Raw genomic sequence first — 25,247 nt, 5'->3', positions numbered from 1 at the left:
CACGACTTGGCAGGACAACTCAGATCGGACAGATTTCGGCTTGTTTGCAAGCTGTCTTAGCTAACTTTGTTAAAATGGCCCTGCTAGGAAGGTCAGATTTAACGTCCTGACAAAAGACCTTGGACTGAGATATCCAGCAGTTTGGGTTCAGCAGAGTTTCTGAACTTTCCAGCAAATTATGCTGGTAATGTCTGGATTTGAAATTGCTAACAGAATAGCACAAGTCGGCTGCAGAGAACAGAAATGAAGCACTCTGACCCTGTGGAAAACTTCAGTAACCTCAGAGAACCTCTTGCGTGCTGTTGTACACGGGGATGTTTCCAGTTGGAGCAATGGCATGGTGCTGGTCCCTGATCAAATGACAGAAGCTTTAGGTTTTAGGGCTCTCCAACCCATGCACATAAACCCATTTTCTCCTGGGACAAGCTGCAAAGCTACATCACTCTTTTCTCAAGCATGGTGATAATGCTTGAGTCAACAGTGTGATTCAGCAGCAAGAAAAGCCAATGCTCTTCTAGGCTGCATCAACAGAGGTCTATTGTCCAGATCAAGAGAAGTAATAGTACCACACTATTCTGCCTTGAATTCTGGTGCTGGAGGAGACTCTTGAGAGTCCCATGGACTTCAAGAAGAACAAACGTATCCATTCTGAAGGAAATCAGTCCTGAGTGCTCACTGGAAGGACAGATCGTGAAGCTGAGGCTCCAAGACTTTGGCCACCTCATGAGAAGAGAAGACTCCCTGGAAAAGACTCTGATGTTGGGAAAGATGGAGGGCACAAGGAGAAGGGGACGACAGAGGACGAGATGGTTGGACAGTGTTCTCAAAGCTACCAGCATGAGTTTAACCAAGCTGTGGGAGGCGGTGGGAGACAGGAGTGCCTGGCATGCTCTGGTCCATGGGGTCACAAAGAGTCGGACACTACTAAACGACTAAACAACAACATTCTGCCTTAGTCAAACCACACTTGGAATACTGCGTCCAGTTCTGGGTGCCATAGTTTTGAGAAGCTGGAAGGTGTGCAGAGGAGGGTGACCAAGATGGTCAAAGGTCTGGGAACCAAGTCTTAGGAGGAGCCCTTGAAGGAGCTGGGAGAACAGGAGACTGAGAGGAGATATGATAGACATCTTCAACTATCTGAAGGGCTGTCACATAGACGAGGGAGCATGCTTGTTTTCTCCTGCTCTGGAGGGTAGGACTCGAACCGATAGTTTCAAGTTACAAGAAAGGAGATGCCGATCAATTAAACATTTGGAAAAACTTTCTGAAAGTAAGAGCTGATCAACAGTGGAACGGACTACTGGGAAATAATATATAATGTGTTGAAAGAAATGTTCCAATTAACATTTGTAAAAAAGCCTGAAGCATTTTTGTTAGGGATTGTAGGGAAAGACCTGCCAAGGAAATTGAAGAACATTTTCATGTATGCGACAACGGCGGCAAGAGTCTTAATAGCACTCCTCCTGGCAGAGGAGTTATCTCAGACCCTTGACATTTTGGCTCCCCCTTTCTGCAATTGGCTGGTGTGTCCCAAGAAAAGCGTCTACCCCCCCAAAAAACCCCCATATGCTTTCCCCTTACACACTGCCAACACTTTCATCACTCAGACTCCCCAAGGACATCCCTCCGGACAAGACGGTGCTCAATGCGCTGGCACTCTTGCAAACCCTTGCGGCCGCAGGTGACGAGCGCATGTTTCGGGAGATGTGTCAGTGTGATGGCCAACATGTTTGGGAGGCCAGGAAGCTGGGGCAGATGGTGTGAGTTAACCAGCGGAGCCTGCGAAACCAGAAACAGGCTATTAGCGATCCATTAAGGCGAGGTATCCAGTTCCTGGCTAGGTAATCCATTAAAGGAACATCTGAGCGCATTAGAAGCGCACTCGGGCAGGGGCAGGACGTGGCTGTGAGGCAGCAGGAGGAAGCGGGGGCCAAGCTGGCTTGAGTTACACACTTAAAAGCCGGGAGGGGAAAGAAACGGTGCCCTAAATATTTAATGCTTTGTGTTTAAGGAGCCAGAACAGGAAAGCCAGCCCAAGGAAAGGGCGAAAACCTTGAGGTGACAGCGGCTGCCTTTCCCACACGCCCCTTCCTCTTTCCGTCTCCTGGAAGTGAAGTTCTTCCCGGCAGCCATGGGAAGGTGCTGGGTGGGCAAAGAGGTTGCCGTCCAAGGGCATCGTCCAAGACGCCGGCCCCTCAGATGGGTACATCCAGCAAAGAATTGTCTCGCGGCCCCCTGGATTGGTATCCTACAGGCCAATTGGGACCCTAAGCACAGCTCTGGAGGATCAGACCAAAGGCATGTCCAGACCAGCATCTTGTTTTCTGTGTGGTCTGGATGGCTCTGGGTAACCCATTCAAGACAAGGAGCCCCTGCATTGAGTAAGCACCACAGCAGCTCTTAGTGCATGGCTGCTGATATTGAAATTCATTAATGACCACCAATATCTATTCACTAAACAGGCAAATTGTTCGCCTGTCCAGTGAATTTGCAACCACGCTCGTTATTCATTTATCTGCTTTCGTCTCATCAATTTTCCTGGAATGCAATCTTACAAGCTTCAGAAACGATGAATCACCATCGATAGCATCTAGAAATATGTTTTTGCAGTCACTAAAATTAAGAGCAGAGATTGCGTCCACCTGACACAACCGAGGCAGCGATGCAACAGGGCATCCTTTTGCTCGTACGTGCAGAAATAGATTTTGTGGACCTTTGGCACAGATTCGGTTCCAGGATGCCTAATTGGGAAGCCGCCTAACTTAGTGGTGGCCACCAGCTCTTTCAGCAGTTACCGTATTTTTCGCTCCATAAGACGTACTTTTCTTCCTAAAAAGTAAGGGGAAATGTCTGTGCATCTTATGGAGCAAATGCATGGTCCCTGGAGCCGAATTGCCCAGGGGCAAAAAGCAGATCATGTGTTTTTTTGAAAGAGGGAAATGGGTGTTGAAACAAAGCCGCTGATCGCAAGCAATCAGAAGTGAGATAAGGGACGCTAGCGATAAAGGAGGCTGCCTGGGAGGGGGGAAGTAAAGACAGCGAACTTGCAAGGAGAGGAGACAGGAAGACTAAATCAATGAGGAGAGAAATTAGAAAAAAAGGAGGAGCAAAAAACTGCTCCAGCTAAGGAAAAGATACTAAGGCAAACAAGAGGGAAGGGAGTGTTGAAAGGAAACAGCTGATCGGTAAGCGATCGGAAGGGAGATAAGGGACGCTAGCAATAAAGGAGGCTGTCTGGGAGGGGGGAGGTAAAAGCCCATGCCATGGATTCTCTGGATTTTTGCATTGGGCTAACCCAAACTTACCATCAGATCACATGTCTGTGGCCACAGCATGAACCACGAAAATCATACATCCACTGTTTCGTTCAGAGTATTTTTTTTTCTTATTTTCCTCCTCTAAAAACTAGATGCGTCTTATAGTCAGGTGCGTCTTATGGAGCAAAAAATACGGTAATCCCATAGGTTAACCAAGTGTGGGTTGAATTCAGTCTGAGCTATTCAGGGAGGAACTGGGAGAAGCTGCTGGGATCTGGCCAAAACAGCTGTGATTCCTGCACTATGGGGGGTAGGACTAGATGACCCTCAGAACCATTTCCAATTCTGATTCTATGATTCTATGACATTTGCTTTTGGTTCTTGTACTTTAGCTCTCAGATACTTGCACCCAAAACCCTCTTCTTTTCTGCATTCATAAACCTGTCCCTTAATTGCTAGTGATGCTGCTTAGAAAATGTATTTAAAGTAAAAAAAAATGGTTTGGTTCAGTTTGTTTTGCAGTGTGAACCCACCAAAGTCACGTCTTGAAACAAGACTCAACTATCCTTTAAAATGCACACTGCTCTGGATTTTGCATTGTAGTTCTTGGGCCCAAAAATGGGTGTAAAAATGAATCTAAAGGCAGAAAGGACATTCAAAGGCGCATCCTATGAGGCAATGCTATTTGCAAAAATATGTATACCAGGCAAAGCTGCAGACATAAAGAACTGCACACTTAAAGGTTGATAGATTTCAGAGAGAAACCAAAAGGAACAGATTTCCTATCCTTCTGACCACCAGCTGCTGGAAACCAAAGGAGAGGAGAGTTCTGGTTTTGTGTTCGAATCCTGCTTGCGAGTTTCCCTTTGGGGCATCTGCTTGGCCACTGTGAGAACAGGATGCTGGGCTAGATATCTATCATGGCTCTACCCTGCCTCATTTAATCCCCACAACCACCCTGCGAGGTAGGCTAGCCTGAGATGCAGTGACTGGACCCCAAGGTCACGGCCAAGCGGGGATACAAACCCTGGTCTCTTCCAGGCCCATGTCTGATACTCTAACCACTACACCACACTGCCTTTCATGATGGGCCACTGGCTTGATCCAGCAGGGCTATTCTCATGCTCTTACTCTTTCGTGCGATGAAGGGAAAGAGAGTGGAACAGAAGCAACCATCAGATTTTCCAAGCGAAGGGAAAAGTTAGTCCTAAAAGCAGACACGATTTGTACAGAGCAGGCGAGTTGGCACAAATATAGGAGAAAGGAAAATATGGAGAAAGGAAAGATGAAGGAAGCTTGTTTTCTCAAACCCATGGCTTCAAGTGACAAAGCCACTTCCGTGGAGGAGGTGGGGTTGCGGGTGTCACAGCCCCAACACGCGTGTGGCGGCTGGAGCCCAGCCCCTGCGCAATTGGGGGAATCCCCAGCCGTGTCACCCCCCGGCCGGCCAATCGGCCGGCTCTGGGGGCATGGCCTGCCCTATTTAAGGCAGGCGCGGCCGGGGATCTCCCTCTTTTCCCTCCTGCCAGCTGTTCCTGTTTCCCACCCTCACACCCTATAAGGTTTTCATTTTTTAAGCTTTCTATGGACCTTGGTTGGTCAACGTTGAGGGGCCTGGTAGGAATTTTTCCACTTGGCAAATTGGCACCAGCCGCTTGGTTTTCGCCTGCCTCGTAGCAAATCGTCCCAACTTTCTGGGTATTGGCGGTTAGGCATTGGTATTGCTCTGTAAATGGAAGAGGGGAGGAAGCGCCGTCACCTGCCCCACATATTGAAGGGTAGTCCGATAAAGGATTCTGGGGGGCGTGGCCCTGTCCGAAGCCTGGGGAGGGGAGGGCCTAAGGCACGCCCCCTAGCGGTGACCCCAGGGGAGTTCCTAGTTGATGTGCATCAGCAGGACTCCCCCTACTGGTGGTTAACCCTTCCTGGACTTCAAGCGGACGGGCTGAAGTCGGATATAGTCGGTTAGGACCAATGCCTAAGCCAATACCCCTCATCACCTGTAACCAATAAAGTTGTGGCCTTATTTAGCCCATTAACCTTAATAATTGTGTCATGTGTCTTTATTTCCACTGGGGGGGGGTGGGGGGTGGGACTCGCCACGCAAGAAAGGAGATTCCAGCTAAACTTTGGGAAGAACTTTCTGTTGGGAAGAGCTGTTTAACAGGGGAACGGTCATGGACTTTCCTTCCTTGGAGGTTTTTAGGCAGAGGTCGGATGCCCATCTGTCCTGGATGCTTTAGCTGAGATTCCTGCATTGGAGGCGGGTCTCTTTTATGTCAACAATTCTATGATTCTACAATCACCTCTGGGACTCCAGCACTTTGCACCTTCTCAAGTGCTATTTTGCCCTTCTGCGAAAGAAAGCTTGTTTGGTTTGTGCGAGTGCTTTCATCCTGGAGGTTTTCAGAGGACATTTCCCCTTTGTGTTTGCTTAATACTGCAGGGCACACCCAGCGCTCAAATAATCTGAGGGAATGCAAGATCAGAACTGCGAATATTCAGCAGCCTCTCAACCTGTAGAGCAGAGCAAATTGCAGCTTCAGAGAACGGAGCGATCCCACAGGAGACGGGACGGTATTTAGAGCGAGGTGACCTTTCGGGAGGAATTAGCGGAGGACGAGGTGGCGAGATGAGCAGCTCAGAGAAACGGGGGTTGTAAAAGGAGGCCGTTCTTCTCTCTTGGGGGAGAGCAAGAGCTGCAAAATTAGGGCACGGGGCTTTGAAAAAAGAAGAAGGGTGTGTGTGGAGGGGGAGGCTGACATAGGACTAAATGCAGAGGCTTCCTGGGTAGGAAGCGTAAAGGGAAACCGACAGCTCAGCATAAACGGAGCTTTTGAAAAGGGGGCAATATCAGACGCACAAACTGGAACCTCTCTTTTTGATGCAAAGGAGAGCTGGATGGATCCCTGGTGGCTGAGGAAGGAGCTTTCTAATGACCTGCAGATCTAAAGGGAAGCATGCAGGAAATTTCTTTTTTTTTGAGGGGGGAGCAAACTGGTACTGAGGAGGAGGCAAAGGAGAGAAGCAACACTCTGTGCCAGCTCTGAAAGGAGTTTTCAGGAGGGAAAGAGATGTCAGAGGAGCAGCGTGGGCAGGGAAAGCGGCCAGGCAGAATCACAGTGGTTCCTTGAACTGTGAGCGAGGCTAGACCTCATGAACCCTGCCCTCTTGCAAATGCTGGATTCTCCTAGGACTGGACACAAACCCCCAGTCTCCTCACTTTAGAATTGTGTAATTGTGCAGCTGGAAGGGACTGCAAGAGTCCTCTAGTCCAACCTCCTCGTGAATCTCAACTAATCACGGTTATTATTATTTTTAAAGAAAAAACTCATTTTTCTAATGCTCCTTGATCCACCTGGACTTGTAATCGGAAAAGTTCTAAATACAAATGCGTTGGGGGAGGATACAAATTTTACTTTTCCTCCCAAGCTGGTGGCCAGCGACTTTCTCCCCGCCTCCCATTCATATTTTATTTTATTTCCAGCTTAAAAGTTACATTTTGTCACTCAAGAGTTATATCCATTTCTACAATACTAATGACTTCCTGCTCACCCATCAGTGATGATTTCAGACAATTGCATTTTATAATTCCACCAAATCCATTTTCATCCTCTTTAACAGGTTTCTTAATAGGTTCTGCTCTTTTTCCCTTTAACTCCAAACCCCGCTGTGGACTTCACATATGGAAAGCAACTTTAAAAATAGACCAAAAAAGGTCTCCAGTCCTCCTTAAAGGATTCTAAATCTGTGTCTCTTATCAGCGCCGTCAGTTCTGCCATCGCTGCATATTCCGAGGCTTTCAGCCGCCATTTTCCCTTTGAGGCTAACGGCCATGGCCTTTCTTGTTTGCCTTCCCAGTTCTAATCTCCAAAGTTCCTCCCCATATCCACAAGAATTGGAGTGTCATGGTGAGAATGCCAAGGTTGCAGGTTTGATCCCCGTATGGGGCAGCTTCGTATTCCTGCCATGCAGGGGGTGGACTGGATGACCCTCAGGGTCCCCTCTAACTCTACCAAAGTTCAGTGAAAGTGCTTTTAAAAAGGAGAATGGGGAAGACAAGAAAAGAAGGGACTCGCCAGACACCGCATTCTCATTCAGGCAGAAAGCCTTGAAGTTTCTTGATGGCACCACCCCATTTGAAAGAAACAGGCTGGCTCCGTGGAACAGGGCTCTTCAAATGTGTTCGTCTTAGCAGGTTGACAGCCTCGCAGAGTGATTCTTCCACCCAGGTCCCGGCCCTGCCCTCACGCTTCCCTTAAAACAGGCATGTCCAACTCCTAAGAGACTGAGATCTAAAGGTAAAGGTAAAGGGACCCCTGACCATTATGTCCAGTCGTGGCCGACTTTGGGGTTGCGGCGCTCATCTCGCTTTACTGGCCGAGGGAGCCGGCATACAGCTTCCGGGTCATGTGGCCAGCATGACTAAGCCGCCTCTGGCGAACCAGAGCAGCGCACGGAAACGCTGTTTACCTTCCTGCTGGAGCGGTACCTATTTATCTACTTGCACTTTGACATGCTTTTGAATTGCTAGGTTGGCAAGAGCAGGGACAGAGCAACGGGAGCTCACCCCATTGCGGGGATTTCAACCACCAACCTTCCGATCAGTGAGCCCAAGGCTCAGTGGTTTAATCCACAGCGCCACCTGCGTCCTGACTGAGATCTACTCCCAGTATTAAAAAACGGGCAGTGATCTACTCATAGAGATTAAGAAATGGGGGGAGGATTGCCAAGAGCTGTCGAGTTTTTCATGGGGGGGGGGTGCCCAGAGTTGCTGAGCTTGGGGGGTGTCAAAAAACGCTCACCAAAAAGCCCCGTGCCGAAAATCGCCAGCAGCATCCGATAAATGACCGCACACTTTCTGCTGCCACCAATCACCCTCTCGATAAAAGATGACAATCGCACCTACCCTCCCTCATTCTCCCCCTCTGCAGCGATCAATCAGGATCACCTCACGATCGATCAGGATCACACCGGCAGTCTACCTGTCAATCGTGGTTGACCGGTTGAACATGTCTGCCTTAAACAAATCACAAAGCTGATTGAATGATTCACTGCCGGTCACTTGTCCCACGAGTAGCTGCCAGGTTTTGCCCACTTAGCCCCTGACTGTGTATTTTGCCCTCCATCCAGGGCAAAGACAGGGATGTCCAAGGAGCCGGAAGGTTTGCTTCTGAATTGCAAACAGCCATTCCTTTGCCGATTCAGGATGCTTTGACAGAACCCAAGGGCTGGAGAAACGCCACTCAGTTGCATGCTCAGAGGCGCTCTTGTCTCGACAACGCCACCTTGTTGCGGAGCTGAGCTCTGCCTCCACCTCGTGATTGGGCTGGGTGTCCATCAATATGCAGATGAAACCCAGCTCTACCTCTCTTTCAAATCAGAACCAGTGAAGGCCCTGAGGATGGATGGCGGCAAACAGATTGAGGCTGAATCCTGACAAGACAGAAGTACTGTTTTGGGGGGACAGCAGGCGGGTGGGTTTGTGGGATTCCCTGGTCCTGAATGGGACAACTGTGCCCCTGAAGGACCAGGTACCTCGCCTCGGAGTCATTTTGGACTCACAGCTGGAGGTGCATGTCAATTTTGTGTCCAGGGCAGCTGTCTCCCAGCTCCATCTGGTATGCAGGCTGAGACCCCCCCCTGCCTGCAGACTGTCTCGCCAGAGTGGTGCATGCTCTAGTTATCTCCCGCTTGGACTAATGCAATGCGCTCTATGTGGGGCTACCTTTGAAGGTGACCCAGAAAGTGCAACTAATCCAGAATGCGGCAGCTAGACTGGGGACTGGGAGCGGCCACCAAGACCACATAACACCAGTCTTGAAAGACCTACATTGGCTCCCAGTACGTTTCCGAGCACAATTCAAAGTGTTGGTGCTGACCTTTAAAGCCATAAACGGCCTCAGCCCAGTATATCTGAAGGAGCGTCTCCACCTCCATCATTCAGCCTGGACACTGAGGTCCAGCTCCGAGGGCCTTCTGGTGGTTCCCTCGCTGCAAGAAGCCAAGTTACAGGGAACCAGGCAGAGGGCCTTCTCGGTAGTGGCGCCTGCCCTGTGGAACGCCCTCCCACTAGATGTCAAAGAGAACAAAAACTGAAGGCAGCCCTGTTTAGGGAAGCTTTTAATGTTTGATGCATTACTGTATTTTAATATTTTGTTGGAAGCTGCCCAGAGTGGCTGGGGAAGCCCAGCCAGATGGGCAGGGTATAAATATTACATTATTATTATTATTATTTAGCAGTTTGGGATCACAGGGAGGCAGGTAGGAGGAGGGGAACAGTGTGGCGCAGTGGTTGTTGCAGGATGGTGAGCAAACCCAGTTCCAAATTACCAAAGTTCAGAGGAAGACTGGTCACTGCAGCCTAACCTTCCTCACAGGGTTGTTGTGGAGATAAAAGGGGAGGGAGAGGAACTATGGCTATGAATGAGGCAACCAACATTTCCTTACACAGAATCATAAGAGCTGGAAGGGACCCTCTCCGCCGCCACCCCCAGCCAGACCAACGACAGCAGAGGTTGCCACTCACGTGTTGCCACTGGTCAATGATGAGCGGCCGGTACCTCAGGAAGAACTTGAGGGGGAAGGAGTCCGGATCGGGCCACGAGGAAGGGTACTGCCACGTCACCAGCAGCCTCCGGGCGTTGTTGGGGATGGGCTTAGCCACCACGTTCTCTGGAGGGTCCGGCTTTACTGTTCAAGGAAACAAGACATGGGAGGAGGAGGAGAAAACCTTGGTGAGAAAAGAAACATTTCCGTGCAAATGCCGCATCTCAGAATTGTAGAGCTGGAAGGGACCCCCAAAGGTCATCTAGGCCATGCCCCCCTGCAATGCAGAAATCCCAGCTAAAGAATCTACCCAACATCAGTTTAAAAGCCTCCAATGAAGCACAGAACCATACAGCTGGAAGGGGACCCCTGGAGGTCATCCATTCCAACCCGCTGCAACCTTCGTCTGTGTGCTGCACAGCAGGGACTGTCAAGCAAGCAGGCAGCAGCTAGGAAAGCTGGCTTTCTAAAAATAATAAAAAAATTAAGTCCTAATAATAATAATAATAATAATAATAATAATAATAATAATAATATATTATTTATACCCTGCCCATCTGGCTAGGTTTCTCCAGCCACTCTGGGCTGCTTCCAACCGAATATTAAAAACAGTACAGCATCAGACATTAAAAATTTCCCTAAACAGGGCTGCCTTCAGGTGTCTTTTAAAAGTAAAATAGTTGTTTATTGCCTTGCCATCTGGTGGGAGGGAGTTTCATAGGGCGGGTGCCACTACTGAAAAGGCCCTCTGCCTGGTTCCCTGTAACTTTGCTTCTCACAGGGAGGGAACCACCAGAAGGCCCTCGGGAGATGGACCCAGGTGTCTGGGGTGGAGACGCTCCTCCAGGTATACTGGGCCAAGGTCGTTTAGGGCTTTAAAGGTCAGCACTAAATGCATCGCCATCTTGCTTTGCTGGCTCTGCTGCCGCCACTGTGGGAAAGTGTCACTGAGCAATTCATGCAGAACCAGCACACACGTGAGCCATCTCTTGTCCGAGAGCACAATGCCCCAAACAAGAGAACCGCCAAGTGCTTTGAAGCCCTGATTCAATGAGCAAAGCCCCCACAGAATCAATGGGGTTGCCAAGACCCCCCAGCGGAGGATGGTGCCGGGAAGAGGACACCCCCCCCTTCTGACCTCCTGGATGGCTGAGCTGATAACCTTTCCGCAGCTTTGGTGACTCACTGTTATCATTTTCTGCAGCCCTGGGGGGCTGGGGCTCGATTCTGCTCAGCTCTGGGGACCACAAATTTAATGAGCAGGGTGTGGGTGTGTTCAGAGGGAGTGGGCAGAGGTAGAAAGACTTGGTAGAGGTTGTGGGTTGAGAAGGTGTAAAAGGAAACAGACTAGAACCAATTGGCAGGATAGCTCTGCTCTGCTGGAAACCCCAAGAGGGGAGTGTTGGCCTTGAGTTCGAATACAGATTGTGAGTCTCCCACAGGCCTAGCGAGTAATAATAATAATAATAATAATAATAATAATAATAATAATAATATAACCCAAGTGGTTCTGGGTAGGAAGTGAAGGCAAGAGTCTTCTCTTAATAATAATAATAAACAGCTGCCCTGGACACAGAACTGACCTGCGCCTCCATGGACAGCTGTGAGTCCAAAATGACCCCCAGGCTGCGCACCTGTCCTTCAGGGCCACAGTTACCCCATTCAGGACCAGGGAATCCTCCACACCCACCCACCTCCTGCCCCCCCAAACAGTATTTCTGTCTTGTCAGGATTCAACCTCAATCTGTTAGCCGCCATCCATCCCCCAACTGCCTCCAGGCACTCACACAGGACCTTCACTGGTTCTGATTTGAAAGAGAGGAAGAGCCGGACTTAAGACTCTACTATGAATCAGCAGCTTTTTGCTGGTTGAAACATTGGCTGCTTCTTGAAGATACAGACATTTTGGACTTGGAAGGGTATGATAATAACTTCGGTTGGCATGCATATGTATGGTATGACAAGGTAAAGGTGTATAAAAGTTTCAAAAACCATATTGTCAGGAAAGCATTATATAATGTTTGGATTCGATACAAAGACTTGTTGGAAAGTAAAACCCCCAGGTGGTTGTCACCAATGGAAGCTAAGGCGGTGAAAAAACTTAATATGGACTCTAATTGGCCAAAATATTGTGAAATCTTAGAACAAGATGGTGAGAAGCTCAAACTTCAGAGTTATGAGAAACTAAAGTCCAAAGTTCGAGATTGGTTACATTACCGTCAGATAAATGAGACATTTAAGCAGGATAGGAAAATAGGATTTCAGAAGGAGAGGTCAAAGTTAGAAACAGAACTGTTAGAACCCAATACTAAAAACTTGTCTAGGATGTATAACTTGCTGTTAAAATGGAATACACAGGATGAAACGGTGAAATCAGCTATGATTAAATGGGCACAGGATATCGGTCATGACATTATGTTTGCTGACTGGGAACAGTTATGGACCACCGGTGTTAAATTCACGGCATGTAATGCCTTAAAAGAAAACATAATGAAAATGATTTACAGGTGGTACATGACCCCAGCCAAGCTTGCAAAAATTTACCATTTGCCCAATAACAAATGCTGGAAATGTAATGAGGCTGAAGGTACTTTTTATCATCTTTGGTGGACCTGCCCAAAGATTAAAGCCTTTTGGGAAATGATCTATAATGAAATCAAGAAAGTCCTTAAATGGACTTTTCCTAAGAAACCTGAGGCTTTTCTCCTGGGCATGGTTGGCCAAATGGTGCCAAAAAAGGATAGGACTTTCTTTATGTATGCAACTACAGCAGCAAGAATCCTTCTGGCAAAGTATTGGAAGATGCAAGAACTACCTACTCTGGAAGAATGGCAGACAAAGGTGACAGACTTTATGGGATTGGCAGAGATGACCGGCAGAATCCGCGACCAGGGGAAAGAGACGGTGGAAGAGGATTGGAAGAAATTCAAAATATATCTTAAAAATTGTTGTAAAATTGAGGAATGTTAAGATGTCAAGGGGTAAGAAGTAGAGAATTACAGCTGTAACTAACAAATTTAAGGAAATTTAATGAAAAGGAAGTTAATTAGATAAATTGACTAAAGGGTTGCTAAAGAATTTTGGAATAAGGATGCAGCGAAAGGGAGGTATGGGGAAGTCGATATATGTTCAATGTTGTGTATGTTTTTGTTTTGTGATGTGTTTGTTTTTTATTATGTGTTTGAAAAATTAATAAAATTTTTTATAAAAAACAAAAAAGAAAGAGAGGAAGAGCTGGGTGTCATCTGCATATGGATGAACACCCGCCCAAACCCCCTGATGATCTCTCCCAGCGGCTGCATGTAGATGTTGAAAAGCATTGGGGAGAGGACAGAACCCTGAGGCATCCCACAAGTGAGAGCCCAGGGGTGGTCCTCTGGGCTCAGCGCTGCTCTGGCCTCCGAGGAGAAGATGGAGGCAGAATGACAGAGCTCTTCCGTTTCTGCATCCTGGCCTGCGGCTCCCAGAGGCAGAACACGGCCTGCTCGCTTTTTATGGCTGCTTAATTGTTGCAACGCTTATCTTATTTATGATTGTAATTGTACGTTACCGCTCTTGAATTTTGCAAATAATTTGTAATTGTATGTTATTGCTCTCGAACTTTGCAAATAATTATACAGCTTGCTTCATTTGCAAAACTTATCCCGGTTGCAATTCAGCGGACCGCTTTGCTCTCTCATGCAAGCTGAGGCTTGAAGATTTAGGGCAGCTGTTAACCAACGCAATCTGGCTTCAAGCTGGAGCTGTGGCTGGGAACCGGGGATCTGTGTGAAGGAGAAGGACTGTAGCCTCTCTCTCTTCCTCAGGCAGAAGGAAAATCTCTACAGTTCACTGGCAGGAAGCCATGGAAGTTAAACTGGGGTATGACTGGAGTACAGACCTGCCGCTGCTGCAAGGTTTTTGCCCCATCAATCGCCACAGAAAAGTGCTGCTCAGAAGATATGGGAGCAGTTTCAGCCTTGGGCAGAAAGATATGCATTCTCCCCAAAGAGGGTTTGCAGCACAAAAGAAGTCAAGAAAGGAAGCGAATCTGCATAAAATCTGCATGTAGAAAGTTCTTCCTTAGTCACAATCTCCTTTCTTGTTATTTGAATGCATTGGTTTGAGTCCTCCACTCTGGAGCAGCAGAAAACAAGCTTGCTCCTCTTCAGATAAAAAGGTAAAGGACAGTTACGTAAGTCCAGTCAAAGGCGACTATGGGGTTGTATATACTGAAAAGGATATACCAAGATATAAAGGTACATAAAATACCAGTACACAACAATTGTTTTATACAAGTCTCAATGGCAGTCAAAAAGAGTCCATATTATATAAAATCAGAATAAAGAATAAAGAATCAAATAGGGCCAAAAAAAAGTATCCGGAGTGTGAATCAGATGTATGACTCAGTAGTGGTGACCAGGACAGGGGCGAAAACGCACAGAGAAATGCAAGAAAACTTGGATTCAATTATCTAAGACGCATGTTGAAAAAGAAACATAAAAGAATTGAATGATATAGACTTCCAACAGATTTATAGTCCTCAAAAAACCGAGCTGAAGAAGGCGTTTACTCCGAAACAGGGCCCTGTCCTGGTCACCACTACTGAGTCGTACATCTGATTCACACTCCGGATACCTCTTTTTGGCCCTATTTGGCCCTACTCTTTTTGACTGCTATTGAGACTTGTATAAAACAATTGTTGTATACTGGTATTTTATGTACCTTTATACTATATCACTGCATATTTGAAACTACATTATTTCTGCACTTAAACGTTGTATTTAAATTTGTTGTTGTTTAGTCGTTTAGTCATGTCCGACTCTTCGTGACCCCATGGACCAGAGAACGCCAGGCACCTCTGTCCTGTATTTAAATTTACTATTATCTTAAAACTGTCGCACTTACACGTTGTGTTTAAATTTACTATCAGTTTAAAACTGTTATTCTTAGCAGAATATACACGTTTTTCTTTTCAACTCTCGAGTAGGAATTATTCCTTATATTGAAACTTTTGGCCAGAGCTCTTGGTATATCCTTTTCAGTATATTTTCAACAAGAACTCCAATTTCTTTAACAATGACTATGGGGTTGTGGCACTCATCTTGCTTTCAGACCAAGGGAGCCAGCGTTTGTCCACAGACAGCTTTCCAGGTCATGTGGCCAGCATGACTAAGCTGCTTCTGGCACAACGGGACACTGTGATGGAAACCAGAGCACACGGAAATGCTGTTTACCTTCCCGCTGCAGTGGTACCTATTTATCTACTTGCACTTTGATGTGCTTTCGAACTGTTAGGTTGGCAGGAGCTGGGACTGAGCAACGGGAGCTCACCCTGTCGTGGGGATTTGAACCGCCGACCTTCTGATCAGCAAGCCCAAGAGGCTCAGTGGTTTAGACCACAGCGCCACCGCATCCCTTCTCCTCTTCAGATATTAAAAGAGGGCTCTCATATCACCTCTCAGTCTCACTGAGATTCCTGCATTGCAGGGGGTTGGACTAGAAGACTCCAAGATTCCCTTCCAACTGTATAATTCCACAATTCTTCTTCTCCAGGCTAAACATCCCCAACTCTCTCAGCCATTCCTTGCAAGGCTTGGTTTCCAGAGCCTTGCCCATCTTGGTCACCCTCCTCTGCACACCTTCCAGCTTGTCAACATCCTTCTTAAACTGGGGTGCCCAGAACTGGACTCCGGGAGTGAGTGGTTCCAAGAGCACATCCGAGGTCCGGCAGCCCTCCTGGAACTTGAGAGCAGGCTTGGTTTGTGTGCCAGGAGTCATTCCTCTCCAGTGACTGTGGTTTCCATTCAGAAAAGGGGGAAGGGGAGTGGATGTGCTCCAGATGTCCACATACACCTCCTCCTGAAACTCCAAGTCCAGGTCTTGGGGTGGGGAACAGAGGACATTGACTTCCACCAAAAGGACTCTAGGGTCCCGGCACACCAGGAAGGTCATAAATCCAGCACTGGCTGAGCTGAACGGACCCAGGTGTGCTGGTCCTATGGGTTACCCGAGAGGCGAGGTCCAAGTCCGGTCCTGTGATGGCCTGGGAATCCAATTCAGAGGCTGAACGGGAGGAATCCTGGCCTGCACAGGAGTCCCCGCCTCCAGGGCTGGCTGAGCTGGGGCAGGGCCTTGAATCTGAAGTGCCCGCACCTGTGCCGGATCCTCAGGAGCAGGCACCAGGTGAATTCACTCTGGCTCCGGAGGTGATTGAGGACCCATTGCCTACAGTATGCCTCTCCCAGCCCTGTCAGGGGAAGGTGAGCCTCCTCCTGGGTCCAGTAACCCTCCAGCCTCTCCTAAGCTGCAGAGGCTCAGGGCAGAGAGGCGGAGGGAACTGGTTTTCCCAGGAGGAGTGCTCACCTTAAGGCCGGAAGAGGCGGGTCACCTGGGGGCCGGGACCGCCCCTGGCCTCAGAGAAGATAAAGGCCAGTCAGCCCGGTCCCAGGTTGCGGGAGCAACATCGCTGGAAACCTGCTTCTGCCAGCACCCAGTCCTGTTCTTCCAGAGTTCCCGACCACGCCCGGCTTCTTGCTTCGGATCCCGCTTCGCCCTGTGTGGACTGTCTCTAGACCCGTGACCCAGGACCAGACTCTGACCACGCCTCACGGTAACCTCCCCCCGGGACCAGCACAGGTCCGTGGTCAAAGGTGCATCCCCGAACCCAAGGTACCACTGTATTAAAATACAGTAGTCTATTAAACATTAAAAGCTTCCCTAAACCGGGCTGCCTTCAGATGTCTTCTAAAAGTCAGACAGTTGTTTATTTCCTTGGCATCAGATGGGAGGGCATTCCACAGAGTGGGTGCCACTACCGAGAAGGCCCTCTGTCTGGTTCCCTGTAACCTCACTTCTCACAGAGAGGGAACCACCAGAAGGCCCTCAGAGCTGGACCTCAGTGTCCGGGCAGAACGATGGAGGTGGAGATGCTCCTTCAGGGATACTGGGCCGAGGCTGTTTAGGGCTTTCAAGGTCAGCACCAACACTTTGAATTGTGCTCGGAAACGTACTGGGAGCCAATGTAGGTCTTTCAAGACCAGTGTTATGTGGTCTCAGCAGCCGCTCCCAGTCAGCAGTCTAGCTGCCGCATTCTGGATTAGTTGTAGTTTCCGGGTCACCTTCAAAGGGAGCCCCACATAGAGCGAATTGCAGATGTCCACGACTTCTAGTTTTATGAGATACAGAGAAATATTTTCCCCTCTATCCATTTCCTCCACACTAGGCATCATTTGATAAACTTCTCTCATGCTACTTGTGACTCGCTTCTTTTCTAAGCCAAAAGTTAACCTTAACTATTCGAGGCGAACAAATACATGTATCTGTGGGACAGTGGAAAAGAAGCACTGTCAGGAAAAGCACACTTCTAAAAGGGAGTAAAAGAAGCTCAGAAGCAAAGTCTCCTCTTTCTTCCCAGAGCAAACGGCTCTTTTCATGCATATTTATAAATTCTTTATTCCACAGGTTCAAGGTGACTGGAGAGCAGCGCTGAAACCCTCATCAGACGACCGCCTTGCATGGACAGCTCTCTTTGAAGCAGCCGCCCTAGGATAGGACAGCTCCTGCAGAATCACTGGCTGCACACTTAGCACCGAGCCGTGCTCAAGGTTCCGGTAGCGATTTACACATAGCTGTCAAGCGTCCCTTATTTGGAGGGACAGTCCCTTATCCCAGCGCCATGTCCCACTGCTGTCCCGGATTGATGATGTCCCTTATATTTCCCGGGTTTCAAAGGAAGCAGCTCCTCTTCCTCCCTCCCTGCCGGCCAGGGAGGAGGGAGGCTCCAACTGTGTTGCTTGGCTGCCCGGCCCGCCCCCTCTGGCCTCCTCTCACCAGCCTTGGCCCCCGGGAGCCCCTCCATGCCGGGACTGGTGGGAGCCTCGGGCCCATCTGCCACCATCCTCCTCGCGACCACCGAACTGAGCGTCTCTGCCTGGGGCCTCCCCTCTGCCCGCCGCTGCTCCCACTAGGCCATACTGCGGCTGTGCCGCCGAAGGACCCGGATGAGATGGGAAGCCTGGCATGGTCTATGAATTGATGAGGAGCCTTGAGAGGAGAGCGAGGACAACCATAAAGCAGTTCAGAGAGAGTAGGAGGAGGCAAGTGTTCCAAGGGCTAAGCATAGAGGGGGAAAGCGGAGGAAGATCCGCAAGTGCTTCTCCCACAGATTTGTAGTGGTAGACTAGCATAGATGGTCTGATCTGCGGGTTTACTTCGGGCGCTATTCCCCCCCCTCCTCCAGCCCCACCTGATGGAACTGAGAGCTGCAGATGGAGCAGGAGAGAAAAGATACAGAACTGCAGCAGCATCTTTGTAGCTTGGACTTCATTTTGCGCGAAAAGTGGTTGCTGCTTGTAGTTATTTAATTGCAGTGTTTCATCGGCTGGTGTCTTGAGCAGCAACCTCTGGAAACGAAGGGCTAAAAACCAGTGCTGCTCTCTAAAATTATCTTGCCCCTTTTAACTGGTTGGCTAAAATCCCTTATTTTGGCTGCTTGTCCCTTATTTTCAAGGCTGTTGGTCCCTTATTTTCAAATCTGTAAGTTGACAGCTATGGATTTACAAAGCTCTGGAAGACTTAGGTCCAGGGCACGCCGGCGATCGCCCAAACACTTCTATCCCAGCTCGATCGCTTAGATCATCTGCTGAAGAACTGCCGGTTACTCCTCAAGCTGGTGAGGCTCATCAGACAACGAGAAACCCAAGCTTTAGTACCATTGTCCCAGTCCTGTGGAACTCTCTGCCACTGGAGAGTCAGCAGCCAATTGAGAACACATCTTTCTGCAATGGGCAATTTATGTGTGTTTTTAACTTGGATGTGCTTGTAATTGTATGGCTTGTTACATTTTTATTGCTGTCAACCGCTCTGACATGGTGGTATACAACAACCACTATATATAAAAAATGTTTAAGTATAACTTTATGAAAAATACAGAAGCTTTTCTACTAGGGATAACGGACACAGGTATAGCAAGAGGAGATCAGAAAATATTCCTCTATGCCACTGGAGCGGCAAGGATCCTCACTGCTAAAAACTGGAAAAAATAAACTGTGCCAACAGAAAAGAAATGGCAAGACAAATTGTCAGAGTATGTTGAACTGGCTAGATTAACAGAGGCAGTTAGAGATCACACTAGACAAAAGTTTCAAAAAGCATGGGGAAAATGCAAAGTATACTTCACAAAACAGTGCCCTAAAACACATACCTGGACTTGTTTCGACAAAGGAGACTTTGTGGATATTTAAGTTATAATTAGAAAAATCTTAATAATTATTCATAAAGGAAACAGCTTATAAGAAGTAAATAAGGAGGCCAGGTACAGGATAAAGGAAGCCTTTTATTTGGTTGTTTGTATTGTTGTATGTTATGCTCGCTGTATGTTATGCTCACGTTTAATGAGGGCGGATTTCTGTATTGGGTGGGGTGGGGGGGTTTATGTTAAGTTGTAAATAAAATTTCAAATAAAAAAATAAATAAATAAATAAATAAAATAATCAATCACTGTAAGTGATAAATAAACAAATAAATACAGCAAGTCTGGGGGGGGGCTGGATGCAGCCGAGCCCCCCTGACACTGCCCCCCCTGTCCTGTCCTGACCACCCTGCTCCTTCTTTCATGAGTCAGTGCCTGGGAGAGGATCCGTCCCGCTGGCTGGAGGGCAATAAAATCTCAAACTATCCCCAGATGTCTCTCCTGGCGCATTAGGGACCCGTCATCTGCGCATCACATGGCGTGTCAGAGGTGGCGTCCGCCCTAATCGCCTTTTGATATGCGGAATAATTAGCCGGGCCAGGATGCTGCATTTTTAATGCTGTGCGTTCTCTTCCCACAATTCGCCCAAGGCTCCTAATAGAAAAACAGGGGGGGCGCGCGAAGTGTGCGCTCTTTCAATGCGCTCGTTGCCCCCCCCCTTCTCGCCTTTGCAACCAGAATGCAAACACCATCTGTCAAGGCTGTGGGAGCCATTAGAGCTGCTGAAAAGCAGTTCAGGATCCATCGATGTGGCTCGGCTTTCGCCCTGGCCCAGGTACGCCCCGTGCTCTGCAGAGCAGCAGCCAAGAGCTCCCTCAGACACATTTGCAACACTAAGACAAGAGTCTCCTGAGCTGCTTCCCACTCAGAGCATGTGGAACCCAACAAACGTGTCCCTGCAAATCCTGGCATGTTGACCCAAGTTTAGGAGCACTTCAGTGAGCGAGTTCAGGACTCAATCTATCAGTTTCTGGAGTATTCTCCATTAACTACCGTATATTTCCGTGTATAAGACTAGGTTTTTTTCAACAGAAAAACAATGATCAAAATTTTGGGGTCGTCTTACAACATGGGTAGTGCCTGTTAGAATTCCTGCTCCGCGATTGCAGTCATGGGATTGTTGTCTATCACATGACAGTATGTGCTTTGACTCCACAGAGTGGGATGTTTGTGTTGCTGTGTTCTGTGAAGTGGGACTATTGTCCTTTTCCCTCTGCTGTCTGATGCTAGAGAGAGAGGGAGCCATGTTGCAGTGCTCCGTGTGTGTTTATGTGTAAATAAAGTAGATTAGCCAAAATGTTGAGTTGCTGAGGTCTGTCACGCAAGTTGCGAAGACTCTGCGGATCCCTAAGTGTGCTGGTGTCTGTTGGCATCGGCTGTGATGTTCGGGCTGAAGAAAGCTTTTGAAGTTCCCGAACGATCGACCAGGAGGGAGGGAACATGCCAGTCGGGCATGTGTCTCTGACAGGGTCCTACTCGAGAGTAGGACAAGCTCCTGGCACTGCCTGGGGGGGACGGGACATGGTATAGGTCGACACTGCAAGCCAGGGATGGTCTGTAGCGTGTTACTGGTGTCTGTGGCAAGGGGTGGTGTTGATTGGTTATTGCTGCAGCAATTGGGAAGGTAATAGGCTGCTTCTTGTGATGTGCGCGGGTGAGTTTTTTCTGGCAATCCCCACCACTAAAAAAAGCTCAACAATTGTGGGCGATCTCCCCCTCATTTCCTAAATTTTTAGTCCTCAAAACTGGGGGCGTCTTATACATGGGAGTGTGTTATACACAGAAAAGCACGGTATTTTTACAGCTGTCCTGGGCGGGCTTTGCCAAGCAGGCTCAGAAGGGAAGAAAAATCAGGAACAAAGCCGAGCTCATCTTCCACCTGTGGAGGTCTCTGGGCAGGTTCAAATCCCCACTAAGCCACAAAACCCCTTGGGAGACTTTGGGAGGGTCCCTCGCTCTTGGACTGGCCCACTTCGCAGGGTTGTTGTGAAGATAAAAAAGGTGTGGTGGTGGTGGGGAACCCTGTACGCTTCTCTGAGCACTTGGGAAGGTGGGTGGGCTCTCGCTCCCTTTCCCCGTCACACTCCCAGTGTCTACAGAATTGCAGAGTCCGAAGGGGTCCCGAGGGACATCTAGACCAACCCCCTGTGCGACAGGAAGCTCAGGTAGACCAGAGAGGGGTGATGCCGTGCTGCAGAAATCCACCAGCTCGTAGAGTGCTGGGCTGGAGACTCACTCTATAAGGGAGCTGAACCGTGAGGGGGGAGAGACTCCATTTGCCATCAGGGGGTGGGGTGGGGGTCTCACCTGTGCTGCCCCACCTCCAGCCCAAGGAGCCTTCGGAGTTGCTGTCACAGACTTTAGAGGAATGTACATTTTAATGCACTGAATAGAGCGGAGGATTTCGAGTCATGGGGTGTGTGTGCATGAACCTAACGCTGCTTAAGTTTATTTTTTGGCTGCTATTTTGTTAATGTGGTTAATATTGTTTTATAGGTTATAAATGCTGCACTGCTTTGTTAATCGAATAGCATGACTTTTGCTTTAATTGTGACATGCAGCTTAGTTTTTTAGCTGTTGCTTTGTTAACAGTGTTTTATAGATTGTAACTGTTTCACTGATGATTTCTTGATTATTCGATATGACTCTTGAAGCGTTCGCGATGTTTCACGACGCTCTACCATCTTATTGTCATTTATCGCTTGTAAGCCACTTTGGGGTTCACTTGAATAAAAAGCAGCTTAGAAATATAATAAATCAAATCAAAACACCCTCTTGGAAAACCCTGCCATTGCATAGCTGCTCAATCTTTTCTTGCACAACTCGCACCAAATACCTTTCAAACTGCATGTGGTGCAGCAGCTGTCCTTGGTTATCCCTGCATTCCCTGATGATCTTAGACCCTGGTTGATGAGAGCCTGCACTGCTTTTGCACATTTCACTACACTGTGATGCTTAACGTCACCCAAAATGCGGTGGCAAGCAGGTTTCTGAGGTTTGCCACTCTGGCACTTTTCTTAATTCTCTCCTTCCAAATCTGGGACCCTCGTTCCATTCTGATCGCTCACCCAGCTGCTTGGAAAAGCCTTCCTTCTTTGCCTGGCCTCCGTTTCCTCTGAGCAAAGAGCAAGGCTGAGCTCGCCGGGTCCCTTTCTTCCATCCTGGCAAAGAGCCCATCGTGGGTCTCTGTTTGCTCAGAAGGCATCATTAAGCAAGCAATTCTGGCGGGACGGAGAGCGGAGCGGAAGGCCGGACACGTCGGAGAAACAGCGCATATTTCTGCCACCATTTAAAATGGAAATGTGCCGCGAATCCGCACAGCGAGCAGCTCATTCCTGTTGGTGTGCAGCTGCAGCGGAGATCAAAGGAACGCGTCTCTCATTTTCCAGGCGATTGAGTGCTCTTCCTCCATCTTTCTGGCGGGGAAGGAAATGTTCTGCCACATATTCCAAGCAGGGAGCCTTCTCCAAGCCAGAGGAGGCCAGCTCATGTCCTGGGGACCTTTACGTTTGTAGGATCCTCCCTGCCCCATCCCTCGTACTGGGTGGTCCAGCAAAGGAGAGCCTGGGAAGAGGCAGTTCCCACCAAGACAAGATGCCACAATCTATTTATTCAGTTTATAACCCATCTTTCCTCCGGGGAACTGGGACACCGGTTTGCGCTCTCTCCCCCGTTTTATCCCCACAACCAACCTGTGGGGGAGGCTAGGCTCAGAGGCAGGGACCGGCTCCCAAGGTCACACCCAAGGGGGTTCATGGCAGAGTTTTAGTCCAGCGCTCTAACCACTACACTTCACTGCCAGCAGGGGAGTAGAAAGCAGCCAAGGCTGTCAGGGGACACCTGCTGGGTGAGAACGGAAGCTGCATTTATCACAGGAAGTATGTTATTGCCGCTGGAAACAATCTAGAACTATGATACCTGAAGGAGCGTCTCCACCCCCATCATTCTGCTGGACACCGAGGTCCAGCGCCGAGGGTCTTCTGGTGGTTCCCTCACTGAGAGAAGCCAAGTTACAGGAAACGAGGCAGAGGGCCTTCTCGATAGTGGCGCCTGCCCTGTAGAACGACCTCCCACCAGATGCCAAAGAGAAAAATAACTACCAAACTTTTAGACAACATCTGAAGGCAGCCCTGTTTAGGGAAGCTTTTAATCTTTAATAGGTTATTGTATTTTAGTGTTCTGTTGGAAGCCGCCCAGACAGAGTGGCTGAGGAAACCCACCCAGATGGGTGGGGTATAAATAATAAATTATTATTATTATTATTATTATTTGGTTACAGGGGGAGGTTCAAGCCTTGTTTCTGCCCTGAAATGTGGCCTTGAAAAAGGTGCTTTCTGTAAAATGGGCAGAGGGAGGGATACTAGCAACCCACCTCCAAGAGTGGCTGGTGTAAGAAGGAAACTTCCTTGGAGGTTTACAAAAACAGGTTGGGTGGCCATCGGTCAGGGATTATTTCGCTGAGATTCCTGTATTGCGGGGGGTTGGGCTAGATGACCACTGGGGGGTCCCTTCCAACTCTAGAATTCTATGATTCTTTGAATCCAGTTCAGACTTGTAAACCACCTTGTGATCTTTGGATGAAAGGCAATAGAACTATTCCCTCGCTTTCCATTCACCAAGTGATTTAAACTGCATCTCATAATATGTATATATTCGGTCCAATGTACAATATATTTTTGTCCCACATTCCGATCAATACTGTATCAAGCACCATACATTTGTGTGTAGTAGGCGTGCGCAATATATATTTCGAAGCGTAAACAGATAAAATGAAATTACTAATTTGTTGGAAGTTGCCCAAGAGTGGGTGAAGCAACCCGGTCAGATGGGTGGCAAACAAACAAACAAACAAACAAGTAAATATTAACAATAACAGATTGCAAAGCATTTTGCAAATGCAAAAGTGCGACGCCTCTCCCAAAGCGGATGTCGGGACCGGCTGCCATATTTACCTATCGCGAACTCGTCGAAAGAGATGGAGGTGGAGCTGCTGCCCAGGGCGTTTGTGACCGTCAAAGTCACCTTGTACTTCTTGCTGGAGAAAAGGTGAAGGTACCGGATGTAGCACCTGTTTTTGAGGGAGACGTCCATGTCGCACACAATCTCCTTGGAGTCGTGCCTGGAGAAAGAGAAGAGTCGAGAAGGAGGCTGAGATGACGCAGGAAGGAAAAGTAAAGAAACTCCTGACCATTAGGTCCAGTCATGGCTGACTCTGGGGTTGTGGCGCTCATCTCGCTTTAATGGCCGAGGGAGCCGGCGTACAGCTTCCAGGTCATGTGGCCAGCAGGACTAAGCCGCTTCTGGCGAACCGGAGCAGCGCACGGAAATGCCGTTTACCTTCCCACCGGAGAGGTACCTATTTAGCTACTTTCACTTTGACGTGCTTTTGAACTGCTAGGTGGGCAGGAGCCGGGACCGAGCAACAGGAGCTCACCCCGTCATGGGGATTCGAACCGCCGACCTTTTGATCGGCAAGTCCTAGGCTCTGTGGTTTAACCCACAGCGCCACCCGCGTCCCTCCCTTACCCCTACTTTCCCCAAATAACCACAGTTCAGAACCACATTGATATAATGAAATAGCACTTTACCCTCCACCAGATAGGAAAGTATTCGCTGCATACATGGGTAGATACACCCTCCTTTGATGATGATGATGATGATAATAATAATAATAATAATTTTTATTTATACCCCGCCCTCCCCGGCCAGAGCTGGGCTCAGGGCGGTTAACACCAGTAAAATTACAATAAAAACATAATAGGGGGAAAAAAGAAAAGGGAAAAAACCACACAATTTAAATACAGGTTAAAATACAATTTAAAATGCAGCCTCGTTTTAATAGTAGCCCATAGATCAAGACCATAAGGGGAGGGAAACATATGGGTCAGACCGAGTCCAAACCAAAGGCCAGGCGGAACAGCTCTGTCTTGCAGGCCCTGCAGAAAGATGTTACTTCTGAATCCAGATTATATCCCTTTTTAAATCACCGTGAAAGGTTAGCCATGACTTAACTGACATCCTGCTCCATTTCAAGGGGAACTAAACACAGCTTGTTTCACCTAGATCCCACTTGTAGTAATTCCTAAGGAGTCTCAGGCAGAAATGCCTCTGTTTGCTTGAAATGCAGAAAAGTGGCAGCAAGAGGTGTTGGCCAACGGGAGAACCGAGGCCTCGGAGAGCAGCTGCCAATCACAGCATCATGGAATGGT

The 25,247-nt window shown here is 48.4% G+C and overlaps 1 protein-coding gene across 2 annotated transcripts in view; it reads right to left on the bottom strand.

Moving 5' to 3' along the window:
- The window catches only part of CNTFR (ciliary neurotrophic factor receptor), a 430,483-nt gene that overhangs the window by 11,989 nt on the left and 393,247 nt on the right, over positions 1–25,247 (bottom strand). For both annotated transcript variants that reach the window (XM_081929951.1, XM_081929952.1), the window contains 2 exons: positions 23,991–24,157; positions 9,787–9,950 (listed from right to left, as the gene is read on the bottom strand). In XM_081929951.1, the coding sequence (XP_081786077.1) occupies positions 9,787–9,950; positions 23,991–24,157 (331 nt within the window). The remainder of the gene's footprint in view (positions 1–9,786; positions 9,951–23,990; positions 24,158–25,247) is intronic.

Source organism: Podarcis melisellensis (assembly GCF_964234715.1).
Source record: "Podarcis melisellensis genome assembly, chromosome: 11".
Lineage (NCBI taxonomy): Eukaryota > Metazoa > Chordata > Lepidosauria > Squamata > Lacertidae > Podarcis > Podarcis melisellensis.
This window is presented reverse-complemented; position numbering and strand designations above follow the sequence as displayed.